Consider the following 12682-nt stretch of genomic DNA (forward strand, 5'->3'; position numbering starts at 1 on the left):
ATGGATTACATTACAGTTAGTCAGTTAAATACAAAAATAAAAATACCTTTTCTTATTTTAAAGTGGTGATAATGTAACACAATCTAATGAAGGTGCCGAATTAGCAATGTCTTCAGCCATTTTGATTGCAAGAGATACTTGCTGTAGTTTTTACACTTCATATGCAACAATGGTGGCTGGTGGAACTTTAAACAGAGTGAATGGGCTCATAGTAATAACTGGAACGGAATCAATGGAATGGTCTCAAACACAAACAACTGATTTGTGTTTGAGACCATTCCATTTACTCTTTCTGACTCATTATTATGAGCCATCCTCCCATCCTCAGCCTACTCTGATATTTAACCAAGTCATACTAGTCACTAGTCACTCAAGACTTAGTCTCAGGTACCCACCAGTTGGTGTTGGTGTTGAGAAAGTGAAAACATTTGTTGTCACTGTAGAGGATGATGTAGAGGTAGGGACAATCGAAGATAGAGTAGAAGGAATTGGAGTTGTAGTTGAACATAGGTACATGTCCCTGTGAATGGTTCCATTCTTCCCACAAACTGCTGTTATACAGCTCCTATGTCCATCTGTTGTATCATATATGATATGCCCATAGGGGTATTTGTTCCCATTGTAGGTGCAAGTGCAAGCTGAAAGGATAAGATATATTTTAGCGTACTGGAATGTTGAAAACATTATTAATCTGTTTTTGTTTTTGTTGAGGGATGCATTCATACCTTGTTCATCGTATTTGCAGTCCACTGTCACGGAATTACAATAGCTTTGGAAAAATAAACATTTACAATTCTACTTAGTTTCATTTATGACATCCAAACATAGTTACGGTGTTCACAATTCTGGCCAAGACCAAGATTCTCTGTATTACTAAAGGCATACCATGTCTGGCAGTTTTCTGTGGTTGGTACTTTTTCTCCATTATTGTAGTGTTTTCCATCTCTGCCATAGCAGCCACACTGCTCCTTCTCCACACACTTCATTATATCTTCATCAAAGAAGGGTTGAGCAGGAGGACATTTTGGATAGCAACCTAAAGAAGAAGAATATTCAAATATTAATGATCAAAAAGCAATTGATTGATTGAGGTAATTTAAAGCTAGAATATTTTGTAGCTATAGCAATTTTCTGACATATAAATGAATAATATATTTCCATTACTTATTGAAGAATATAATTTATAAATGCCTCCTGAGCATTGTTCAACTGTCGTACCCCATAAGAACCTAAAATATACACTTGTTTTACCCCAATGTTTGTAAACAAAAAAAATGAAATCCAGCACTGTATAGCTGCAAAACATGGTTAAACCAATAATTTGTATATCATGAATGGTCAGCCCTTGCATCCATAGCTCTGTCTATGGATTTGAGAGTGGTTACAATTTTCCGGGGTGGCCACTTTGTTATTGTTTCAATTAAGGACTCTAGCTTTAACATTAAAGAAATACTAAGTATCTGTTATAGAAAATTGCTGTTACCCAAAATATATCCTAAATGAATGTTTACTGTACCTTCAAGGGGTGGTATCTGAGTTGAGCAGCTCCCAGAGGGATTCCTGCAGGTCTTCATACACTGAGCTCCACATGCCTTGTAGTGCCACTCACATTCTCCAGTGGGGTTATAGTAATCACAGAACAGTGCTGTATGTGGTGGACAAAAGCTCTCTGTAAGTATTATCTTCAATTCGGTTTAAACTGTCAGCACTTAAATGAATTGAACATTTAGAAACTCACGGCAGATTTGTGGGCTTCTCCAGGCTATGCAGGCTCCAGCCTCATTACAGGCCTCTGCATAAGCTGCCACAGCAGTACAGAAACACTCACAGTCTCCACCACTGTCACAAGCACATGAGTCTGTCACACAAGCATCGTAGAAAGGAGAGGGGTCCACCTAATTGGAGAACATGATTAGGTCAACATGATCATATCAAATTCCAAAACATTCAGTGAACGACTAAAGTCTAAACCTACTTTAGAATGGCAGTCTGTGAAAACTTTGCTCTGTATGATGCTGCACTGCTTCTGTGACCAAGACTGCCTGTAAGGGTTGGCAGTACAGGGGCTCCTTTTGCTCTTTGCATCGGGGCAGCTTGCAGAGACTTTCCAGCTGTTTCCAAAGTCTAGAGAATTGACAACAACTGCCTGGCTCCTGGTAGTGAAGTCATTGTTTGCATTGCCATCATAGTTTCCACACAGACCACAGACATGTCCCTGAAGAGGACATAGCAAAAGATTCAGTTGAATGATAAAAAGGAGTCATAACAGACTTCCATCAACTTATCAGTTGATGGAATACTATAACAATATTTTAATATCTAATTTGTCATCCAATCAAAGTTGAAATGTACCTTGAACTGTGGGTTCAGTTTGATGAACATGCTTGTTTTCCTGTCCCACATGAGAATCAAACCATTATTGGCTTCAATCACAAGGTAGATGCCCATTGTGCGAATCTGGTAAGGAACCGCCTCCCCTGTATTTCTCTCAATGACTTGGTAGTTCCCTTCTGTCAGAATTAATTCACTGTTCTGAAAGAGATTTTTTTTTTTTTATATAGTTTGAGTATACAGTTAAGGTATTAATGTATCTAATTACTCATTATGTTATAATGTATGCCATAATGTTCATTTTTTTGCCAAGCCTCATGAAGCTTTGATTTATGTGTATATAGTGTGCTTTATAGTATGCATGTATGTATGTATGTGTGTGTGTGTGTGTGTGTGTGTGTGTGTGTGTGTGTGTGTGTGTGTGTGTGTGTGTGTGTGTGTGTGTGTGTGTGTGTGTGTGTGTGTGTGTATGTATGTATGTATGTATGTATGTATGTATGTATGTATGTATGTATGTATGTATGTATGTATGTATGTATGTATGTATGTATGTATGTATGTATGTATGTATGTATGTATGTATGTATGTATGCATGTTATATTAGTAGTCTTGGCTTCAGTAATGGTATGTGCCAGGCAGAAAGCAGGAATCTAGTTACCCCCAGGAAGAGCTTAATGGCCTTGGAGCAGGTGGTGCCTGTTGTTCCACAAGGGATGTTCTCAGTGATGACTCTGAAGCTGCCATTGGCATTGTTGCTACCACAGTAGTCCTGTTTAAGGTTTCAGTCATAAATTTAACAACAGCGAACATAGTATTTTGGTGGTTGGCACATTATCTCCAACCAAACATGTAAGTCAATCATTGAAATAGTGAAAAGGTTCAGCTTGTTGGGAATGCTACAGCAGCATCCACAAAGCAACAGCAGATCATGTCCAAACAGTTTCAAATTTGCTTTTCAGACTCCCCAGAAACACCTACAGTATATACCTTAAAACAATTAACACAAACCCTTATTGTTCAGCATGTATTAATACTTGACCAATAAATCAAATAATACTGGTGTTGATCACTTAGACTATCAAGAAACCCTGCAAGCATACCTTTGTAAGTGTGTATTCACAGTCTCCATCAAAAGTGAATCGTTTCCCATCAAAAGTAATGTAGTGTCCATCTCCATAAATGGCACAGGTTCCATGGCACAGGTTAGTTGTGCACTGCCATTTTCTGTCTTTACAAGTGCTGAAAGTGGCAAAAACAGATATATCAGACTGAAGTCTTAATTGGTTTAAAACCCCAATTGAGGCAAGATAACCTTACCAGGTATTGCAGTCGACCTTGATGCTGTCTCCTGGTTGGTAAGTAGCTCCATTGTGAGAACAAGGACAAAGGTCTGGCTTGATGCAGCCTCCTTTTCCATCGGATACCAGTCCAGAGGGACACATACAGCCTGATATGCATTCTGTGCTGATCTGTAAATTGAAAATGATTGATTTGAAAATATACTGTGTAAAAATTGTGTTTACTAAACGTTAATCTGGTTCACGGAAAGTTCCGCACAAATGCGTGAAGTCTGGTGGACCAAAAGGTCAAACTTGGCCTTCATTAGCCATTAGCCAATACAGAAAGACTAGGAGAAACTCCCAGGGCATAGGCATTGGCTTATTCAGCTTAATCTACCAACCAGTCATCTCCCACAACACCTTCCCCCTAGCTCACCCCCATACACTAGCGCACCACAAGCACGGAGCCACGCCTCGCAGTCGTGTGATTCGCTCAAATTAAATTACGACCAATACTTTACTCAATAAGGAAACTCCCATAGAATTATATGGTCACTCCCACTAAGGACAACATTTAATCTTTGATGCATGAGGCTTAAATGCGCTGTGCGCAATAGCTTAGAGATGAGGTTAACTATACCAATATCAAAAAAAATGAAAGTTTATATTTTACTCTCGATTTTAATTCATTATCCTATGGGCATTATATGACTATACACTGAGTGTAGAAAACATTAAGAACACCTGCTCTCTCCATGACATAGACTGACCAGGGGAATCCAGGTGAAAGCATTGATCCCTTATTGATGTCACTTGTTAAATCCACTTCAATCAGTTTAGATGAAGAGGGGGAGACAGGTTAAAGAAGGATTTTCAAGCCTTGAGACAATTGAGACGGATTGTGTATTAATATCAATATTAGGAAGGTGTTCTTAATGTTTTGTACGCAGGCGTATATCCGCTGTGCGGAATGGACTGGAGGCGAGGTGAATAGGGGACTTACACAGGCCATATCCAGAATGTTGCAGCTCTTCTGACACTCTAACCCTCTCACTCCTGGGCTTGCATTGGAGCAGTTGAAGAAAACCATTGGTGCAACACATGCTGTGAAAATAAAGGGAATTCATGTATCATGACTGTTGTGTCTTTCACAAAATCAAAATGCTCTGTAAAGTGTGTACTAGGATGGAGAGATAATATTTCAACATGCACATAGCCTGGTTCTGTTGCCAATAGCATACTATTACCACACACTATATCTGTATATAGGATTTGGAAGAGTGCCATTAAATTTTTGTACTTATTTCAAATTCAGTGTTGTCTGGCACAGTACAATAGCTCAAAATTGTGAGTTGTTTTGACAATTTATATACATAAACTTACTTGGCTGATCGGGTGAATCTCCAATGCAACGGAGTTTTCCCTCCTTGCAGGTGCTGAAATAAAATGGTGTTAATGGTACTTGAATGTCCCTATGCTCACTACAGGAAAGCAAGGCCCAAGGCTCTTGGTTCATAAAGTCCCAAAAATATGCCTTTGAAATAAAATGTGTAGTGAATTACATTGATATACAGCTTGAGTATAGGTAAGTAAATAACTCGGTCCATACCACATGGTTCCATCCTTGCTCATGACCTCTCCAGGGGACACCACTGAGCCCTTGTAATAACAAGGGCAGCTGGCTGGTGGAACACACTTTCCCTCATCATCCAGGTAGGTTCCCTCAGAACAGACACACCCATCCACAGACTCGAAGGTGATTGAACAGGTAAAGTCAGAGTCGCTGTAGCAGCGGCAGGAGCGATCACTGCTTTTTATGCTGTAGCTGTAGACCATGGTGCTAGGGCACGAGGTGGAGTATTTGTCTGGGGATGGCAACAATTAGTGTTTGATGTAAATATTTTCAATATTTGTATCTTATTCTCCCACAATTGACACATCTTCTTAGGTATTATGGTGTGATTGTCACTCACTGCAGATAGTGTCTCTCCAGCCGCTGAGCTGGATACCCTCGGCAGCACAAGCGTGGACATAAGAGGAGACGGCAGCACACATGCAGTCCTCACTCTTCTCACAGTTACAGCTGTCATACATGCAGTTCTGAATAGAAAACCACAGTCACAACAGCATCCATATTATACTGTACAATAGTTTTAATTAATTGTGTGTGCATAATATGCACAAATTCTGTGCAGATAAACAATACCTAACAGCAAGCAACGTAATTCTCAATTTCCCCATAACAGCTGGCATCACGTTACATACATTTGTATATTAGTTATGCTCAGGAAACTGTCTGAAATGAATAGTATGGTGAAATGGTCTCACTTCTTTGTACATGTCTGGGCTTATTGCTGTGTGGCATGGAGCAAACAACCCTTTAGGATCAGCCAGCTGAGAGCACCAGTGCTGGGCATACTTCTCTGAAATAGTGAAAAAATAAACCACAGGAATTAGTTAGGCCAACTTTAAGAAACACTTGCACCATTCTCCATAACAATTAAAACAGACATGGAAAGGTGATAAACCATGCAGATACCATTGTCAAGACTTAAACTGCAGGGGCTTTCAAAGCTACTCTTGATGTCTGGGCAGCTGGCTCGTGTTTTCCAGGTGTTTGCAAAACCAATGGCTGTGCCCTCAGTCACTCCACTCAGGACCTTGAAATCATCTCCTTGGTTGTTGTTGAAGTTTCCACAAAGACCTGTAGGGTGAACATGTATTTATATACAGGGAAAATAAATAATTCCCAGAACATGAACACCTCAGTGGACTGTGGTGGTTGGTCAACGGATGATGAGACATACCGCAAGTTCTCTGCTGCCAAACGGTGCTTGCAGCAATATAGACCTGCATTATTGGTGAGAGTTGGATTTCCAACTGGAGGCCAAAGGTGGTCTGGATGATGATGAAAAATGAGGAGGCTCTGAAAATAGTTACTCCAGCTATAAGGAACAAAGTGGGAAGAGGAAGGAGTAAGATTCAGCATTATGATGTTATTAAGTAAAATATGTGTCAGTGTTGAATGATAAAGCTGCATCACCATCACAACATTCCCCTTTATCATGATGTATTCCCCATACCATGATGTGCTTTAACTGTAGGACACACGTTTCATGTATGCCTAGTCATGACTACATTGATTGTACTGTATGTTTATTGTACAACTGTAACTTACCAGCAGAAAAGGGCAGCTGAGAATAGATTCCATTTACAAAGGCTTTTCCATTGGGTTGTATGTTGATCACCTGCGTAGAGGGGCATTGTTTGACCATATGCTTATTCATGTTATTCAAATAATACATTCAAGTCTAAAACCTAACAACACTAGGGAAAAAACATTTACTGCAGTCAAAGGCTGATAGCATGTCAGTCAAAGAATACTTACAGTGGCTCCTTCTGAGAGGGACAGGGTAACAGCCTTTAGACAAGTCTCACTGTCAGAAAGCCCACACTGCACCAGATCCCCCAGTACAGTGAATTGCATCCCATCACAGTCCTGAAAAAAACATAATTAAGTCAAAACATACAGGGCGGTAGCACTCCGGGAACATGGTTGGAGAGCCCTTTTCTATATTACAATTTTCATCATAAAAACTGGATATATCAGAAGAAAAGTAAAGAAGATGGAGGCAAAGCTGTAATACAGACATAATAACTACAAAGAAGGTTGCACGTTTCAAAATGTATTTTATGTGAATGAGATTCATGCACACAGAGCTTTGATGAGGAAACTGTATAATCACCTTAGTCAGAACATAAGAGCAGTCCCCATGGAAGGTGTAGGTTTTTCCATCATAGGTGTTGATGTGGGATCCACCCTCCACAGCACAGGTGCCAGGACAGTCCTTGTCCACACACTTCCACTGACCACCAGCACAGGAGCTTAAGGGCAAAATATAAATTATTCAATGGAACTTACAAATTGTCACCCCTGGAATAACTTTTTGTCTCAAGTCAGAATTCTTAGCCTGGTTTTCTTACCAATCTTTACAAGTGCTTGAATAAGACTCTCCGGGTGCGTAGGTTTTTCCATTGTGGCGGCAGGAGCATTGACTCAAGGCGATACAACCATTCTTGTTGACGTCATCAAAAACGGTTCCTTTGGGTGAGCGCATACATGTGGTTATTATGTCTCCATCCCAACATACTGCCCTACAAAGGCAACACTATGTCTTTTGTTTTACTCCAAAATCTGAATTCAAAGTATTTTTCTGTCTCGACAGACAATTTCTGAAACTCAACTGGCTTATTCTTGTGTCAGGAACTAAATACCACATGAATCAGATAATATACCTGGCCATTACAAAACACCAAACTTGTAATTGCCTTTGTAACGCAACATAGTCCAGTCCACAATATGGAATCAATTACTTTGCATTCTATCAGTATACAGTCTGCTCCATTCCAATGGATTTTTATTACATCTCTTTGAAGAAGAGGATGTTCAGAGAATGTTTAAATATGTCTGCCTACCTGGAGGACAAAAGCAGCCATCTGAGCAGTGTTCCTCACACAGCTGGCCTCTCTCAGGGTTGGAGCAGGTGTCAACACAGGGGTTTCCACACTCCTTGTACTCCATGTTGAAGGGGCATGTCTTATCTGCAAAGATAAGGTTATGTCAAAATATGAGTACACTGTTGCAACTAACCAATGTGCGATTTGAATGTTGATACGGGGAGTAAGGGCATGCTTACAGCAGAACTGTTCACTCCTCCATTGCTTGGGCTTCCCCCCTGCATGAACACACTGGCGGGAGTACTCTGAGATAGTGTTGCACAGGCAGAAGGACTTGGTGCTGTTATCACAGTGGCACAGGTCAGATACACAGGCCTCAACAAATGAGTCAATGGCCAATAAGTCCTTACAGCTGCTGAAGGCAGGACCGGAGAGCAACTGCTCACAAACTGGTTTCTATCAAACAAAAACAGACAGATGTTATAATTAGGACATATACAGTGGAGTCTGAAATAATTGACACCCTTGATAAAGACGAGCAGAAATTACTGTATAAAATAAATGCAAAACAAATTTGGTAAAATATATTATTTTATATTAATACGATTGCTTCTAGAAATAGATTTTGTTTAAAAAGTAATACAAAAAACATCTCAGAAAGGTAGAGGTGAAAATTATTGACATCCCTGTTTTCACTATCTTTCAGTACTTCACCTTGTGAGGCTAACTGCAATAAGCCTTTTTCTAAAATGTTTTATGATTTGGAGAACAAATTAGGACCACAGGAGATTGGTGGCAACTTAATTGGGGAGGACGGGCTCGTGGTAATGGCTGGATCAGAATTCGTGGAACGGTATTCCATTTACTCCGTTCCAGCCATTTTTACGAGCCGTCTTTCCCTCAGCAGCCTTCACTGTTTAGGATCTTTGATGTCCTTTGTCTGTTGTTATGGACTGCCCTCTTTAATTCAAACCACAGATTTTCAATGGGTTTCAAAGAGAGACTGAGATGGCCATTGCAAAAAGGGGCTATTTTGCTTCCACTGGTCCTGGGGCTCTTGTAAAGATCAATCATGAACTTTACCCAGTACCTGGACATTTTTGCCAAAACCTTGTTGCCACTGCCAGATTGCTGAGACTTGGTCTTCAGTGGATCTTCCAGCAATACAATAACCCCATGCACACATCAAAATCCCCCAATAAATATATATTTGTCTTCAAAATCAACTCAGTCTCCGAACTTTACACCCATTGAAAATCTGTGGTTTGAATTGAAGAGGGCAGTCCATAAGCACAGACAAAGGATATCAAGGATTTTGAAGGATTCTGTATGGAGGAATGGTCTAAAATCCCTCAGAATTTGTTCTCCAACTCATAAAACATTCTAGAAAAAGGCTCAGTGCCATTATTTGCAAGGTGTGGTATTGAAAGGTATTGAACACAGGGGTGTCAATAATTTTGACCCCAGACTGGAGAGAAAGAAAATATGACTTTTTAACAAAATGTCTTTCTCAGAGCAATTGTATTAGTATAAAATAATATAATTTTCAAAGAAATGGAGCACACAATATACTGTAGCACTACAGTCATTTTTGCAAATCTTTATCAAGGGAGTAAGTCATTTCGGACCCCACAAGTTGTTAAGTACACAGCAGCCTAGCCAATATCCCTATTCTTATCATAAGCGATGAAGTGTAACCTACCAGATTGGGGCATTTCTGATTTGAAGGCAGTGTGTTTTCAGTACAGCTTTCAGTGGGTCCATCCAATTTCCAGAAGTTTCCGAAGTCGACAGGGGACAATTTCATACCTTTGGCATAAAAATAAATCAAATTATTGTTAAATGTCAACTGTATTCCAAATAATAGGCAATGGTTGATGTGTTGATAGTGTCAATGAAAATGTACCATGGCTATAGAACTCATCAAATTGCTGAATTCCATTAAAATCTCCACATAGACCACAGGTCTTATTTCTGAATTTGATGTCCATCTCCACCTGAAATAGACATTTTAGGGTGACATTTTACCTCCATAACCGCATAACACTCGACAAAAACGGGAAATAACTGTAACAAAACAAAGATTTAACAGGAGTGACAACCTATTCCTTAATAACTATAGATTAGGACTACCTTAATTAACTGTTGTTAACACAGTGCCCACCACAGCACAGGCCTTCAAATGTAGACATTGACCACACCGCAAAAATCTAACTCCACCTAGAAATATTCATAAATGCATAATTGTTGTACTACCAAGAAGGAATCGTCCTGGTTCCATATGGCTACCAATCCCAGTTTTGCTTTGATCTTGATGTAGGAGGGAGTCTCTTCAATGAGAATACCAGACTGGCTGAATGGTAAGGTGGCACTGGAGGAAGAGGAAGACAAAGCACTAGATTCAACTAGAACTTAGTCAGACCAACCAATTTTACATTAGCTCAATTGACTTCATTTTATGACATTTTCATTTGTACTTTAAAAACAACATTCTCATCTCTGTCACTGTAAATATGTGCTTGAGCATAATTACCAAGTATAAGGTTGAGTCTAATCTGTTAAATCAAAGCGACTGGGACAACAATATGACATCCAACTACTTGAGCACTGATTAAAAAATACAGCTACATGAGAAATTCTTGAGGAACTTACTTATTCCCATTAACAACAACGGAACCCTTGGATAGCTCCACCACTGTGCCATCCAGCTTCATGGTTATCTTGCTAATGGTGGGCTGGTTGTCCACCACCTGCCGCCTCATCTGGATGTTGAAATCCTCATAACTGCTATGGCACAGTGAGGTCACAACATAGTTGCAGGTGGAGGGGAGCTGAAAGATGTCTCCGTCAAAGGTCTTGAAGTGGTAGTTACCCCACGTACTGCAGACTTGGCCATTATGTATAGGACTCACTCCTGGAGGAAAGGACAACCAATTCAGCTATGATAGCATACAACTCAGCAGCTTTTATCTTCAGATATTTAGAAAGAAATGAATAGATAACGGGGAGCAGATATTATTTCCCATTTTTGCCCCTCGTAAAACCTTGCATTTAACTAGGAGTCCAATGGTTGACTGCTAGATTGGCTTTACTCACTCATCATAAGAGTCTACTGACACACCCGTGTGTCAATCTAATTAACATAATAAATAAATCCCCACCAAAATCTGTCACTTTAAGCTAAGGATATCTGGTTTTTTTGCATGGGCTGCATCTCAATCCACCGCATCCACCTATGTCGACCTTCCGCATCTGAGGTTGAAAGTGGCAGAGCTACGGAGCTGTTTGTCACACCAGGGGACATCCTGAAAATCGGTATTCTGACGAAAACGTCTTTAGCGTCCAAACGATTTGGCCTACTAGCTAATATGACCACTGAGGTGTCACATAACTCATCTGATGTCGGTACCGCCGATGTGCCAACTTCTGTCTTTTGCGTCCATTTGGTCTACAACCCCCACAAGTGTCATGGGACTCGTCTGAAGTTAACCCATACAAATTAATGGAAGTATGGAGGTAGTTTTGTGCCAAGAAAATAAAAGGGGTTAAATATGTGACAAAAAAAACACAAATATTTCCTGAGCTTTCTTATATCTCCAGACAGTTTTTTGGCATTTATGAATGTGTTATTCAATGCGTTTCTATGGGCTATAGTAGTAAACGCCAAATTCAATATTTAATCAACTAAAATACCAAGACTTTTCAAAGTACATCCAATGTCTATTATGTTTATGAACTTGAAACATAAATTAATAAGTAAGCCTACTTTTTGCTTTTCAAACCGCAGCTAATACACAAAACCTGTTGCACATGTGGATATGTTGTGGATATGTAAGGCTGCAGTGTTATGACTGTCTCCATCATGGTTATTGTCCTATCACCACTGTCTGTGGATATGTAAGGCTGCAGTGTTAATCATTGTCATCATCCTCAGGGCTCATGCATCTGTATAGCACAGGTATTATGAAGCTTACCTGCAATCTCAGGTATCCTTGACATTGAGGGGATGATGTTAACTGTGGTCTTTGGTGTATCCTCTGAAATCAAAGTGTATGTTAATAAGTTACAGGAATTTTTACTGTAAATCATTGTGGAATCCTGTATATTTCAGGTTCTGTTATGTAGTTCTCTTGCCAATCCTACATTTACCTATTCATCAATCATAACCCATGCTTAAAAGGCACACAAAGGCAAGACTGAGCATATTCACTCATTGTTAGGCTGTCCAATGAGATAAACATTGGAGCTATTGTGAGAGCGCTATGACATACAGTAACATACAGTTTAGCCCTGTCAACACTAAAGTACAAGGTTTCATGTAAATCAAAATCATGGATTCTACCCACCACTTTGAGAGGCAGTTAAACCAATCACCAGTGCCATCCATATTAACACCCATGTGGGTGTCTGTGTTGTCCCCATGATCATCCTCTGGGTAGGGAAAACAGGTGGTATGAGAAAGGTACTTAGCTTGGTTTTATACCACCTGAGTGAAAGGAAGGTCTTAAGTTCTAATAGACGTGAAGGTGTGGCAGAAGGGTTGGCTCCATCCAAAGGATTTCATGGCCCTCTCAATTCAGTATAAGAGGTTTAAACCCCATTTTATCATTGC

General features: G+C 39.9%; 1 protein-coding gene across 1 annotated transcript in view; it reads right to left on the minus strand.

Annotated features, from left to right (window-relative positions):
• Nucleotides 1-12468, minus strand: part of LOC106562312 (uncharacterized) — a 31545-nt gene extending 19077 nt beyond the window's left edge. Inside the window, exons 1-29 of the mRNA XM_045689219.2 lie at nucleotides 12417-12468; nucleotides 12045-12107; nucleotides 10723-10984; nucleotides 10327-10441; nucleotides 9977-10067; nucleotides 9773-9879; nucleotides 8310-8526; nucleotides 8089-8214; nucleotides 7597-7714; nucleotides 7359-7497; nucleotides 7001-7111; nucleotides 6791-6860; nucleotides 6420-6557; nucleotides 6152-6316; nucleotides 5941-6035; nucleotides 5586-5712; nucleotides 5222-5477; nucleotides 4996-5048; nucleotides 4616-4716; nucleotides 3650-3801; nucleotides 3433-3571; nucleotides 2991-3101; nucleotides 2353-2532; nucleotides 1976-2215; nucleotides 1739-1895; nucleotides 1517-1645; nucleotides 886-1036; nucleotides 726-769; nucleotides 396-638 (exon numbers count right to left, since the gene is read on the minus strand). Coding sequence (XP_045545175.2) covers nucleotides 396-638; nucleotides 726-769; nucleotides 886-1036; nucleotides 1517-1645; nucleotides 1739-1895; nucleotides 1976-2215; nucleotides 2353-2532; nucleotides 2991-3101; nucleotides 3433-3571; nucleotides 3650-3801; nucleotides 4616-4716; nucleotides 4996-5048; nucleotides 5222-5477; nucleotides 5586-5712; nucleotides 5941-6035; nucleotides 6152-6316; nucleotides 6420-6557; nucleotides 6791-6860; nucleotides 7001-7111; nucleotides 7359-7497; nucleotides 7597-7714; nucleotides 8089-8214; nucleotides 8310-8526; nucleotides 9773-9879; nucleotides 9977-10067; nucleotides 10327-10441; nucleotides 10723-10984; nucleotides 12045-12107; nucleotides 12417-12453 — 3937 coding nt within the window. The 5' untranslated portion in view covers nucleotides 12454-12468. The remainder of the gene's footprint in view (nucleotides 1-395; nucleotides 639-725; nucleotides 770-885; nucleotides 1037-1516; nucleotides 1646-1738; nucleotides 1896-1975; nucleotides 2216-2352; nucleotides 2533-2990; nucleotides 3102-3432; nucleotides 3572-3649; nucleotides 3802-4615; nucleotides 4717-4995; nucleotides 5049-5221; nucleotides 5478-5585; nucleotides 5713-5940; nucleotides 6036-6151; nucleotides 6317-6419; nucleotides 6558-6790; nucleotides 6861-7000; nucleotides 7112-7358; nucleotides 7498-7596; nucleotides 7715-8088; nucleotides 8215-8309; nucleotides 8527-9772; nucleotides 9880-9976; nucleotides 10068-10326; nucleotides 10442-10722; nucleotides 10985-12044; nucleotides 12108-12416) is intronic.
• Nucleotides 12469-12682: the final 214 nt, after the last annotated feature.

The sequence above is a fragment of the Salmo salar genome, chromosome 11 (assembly GCF_965601325.2).
Source record: "Salmo salar chromosome 11, fSalSal1, whole genome shotgun sequence".
Classification (NCBI taxonomy): domain Eukaryota; kingdom Metazoa; phylum Chordata; class Actinopteri; order Salmoniformes; family Salmonidae; genus Salmo; species Salmo salar.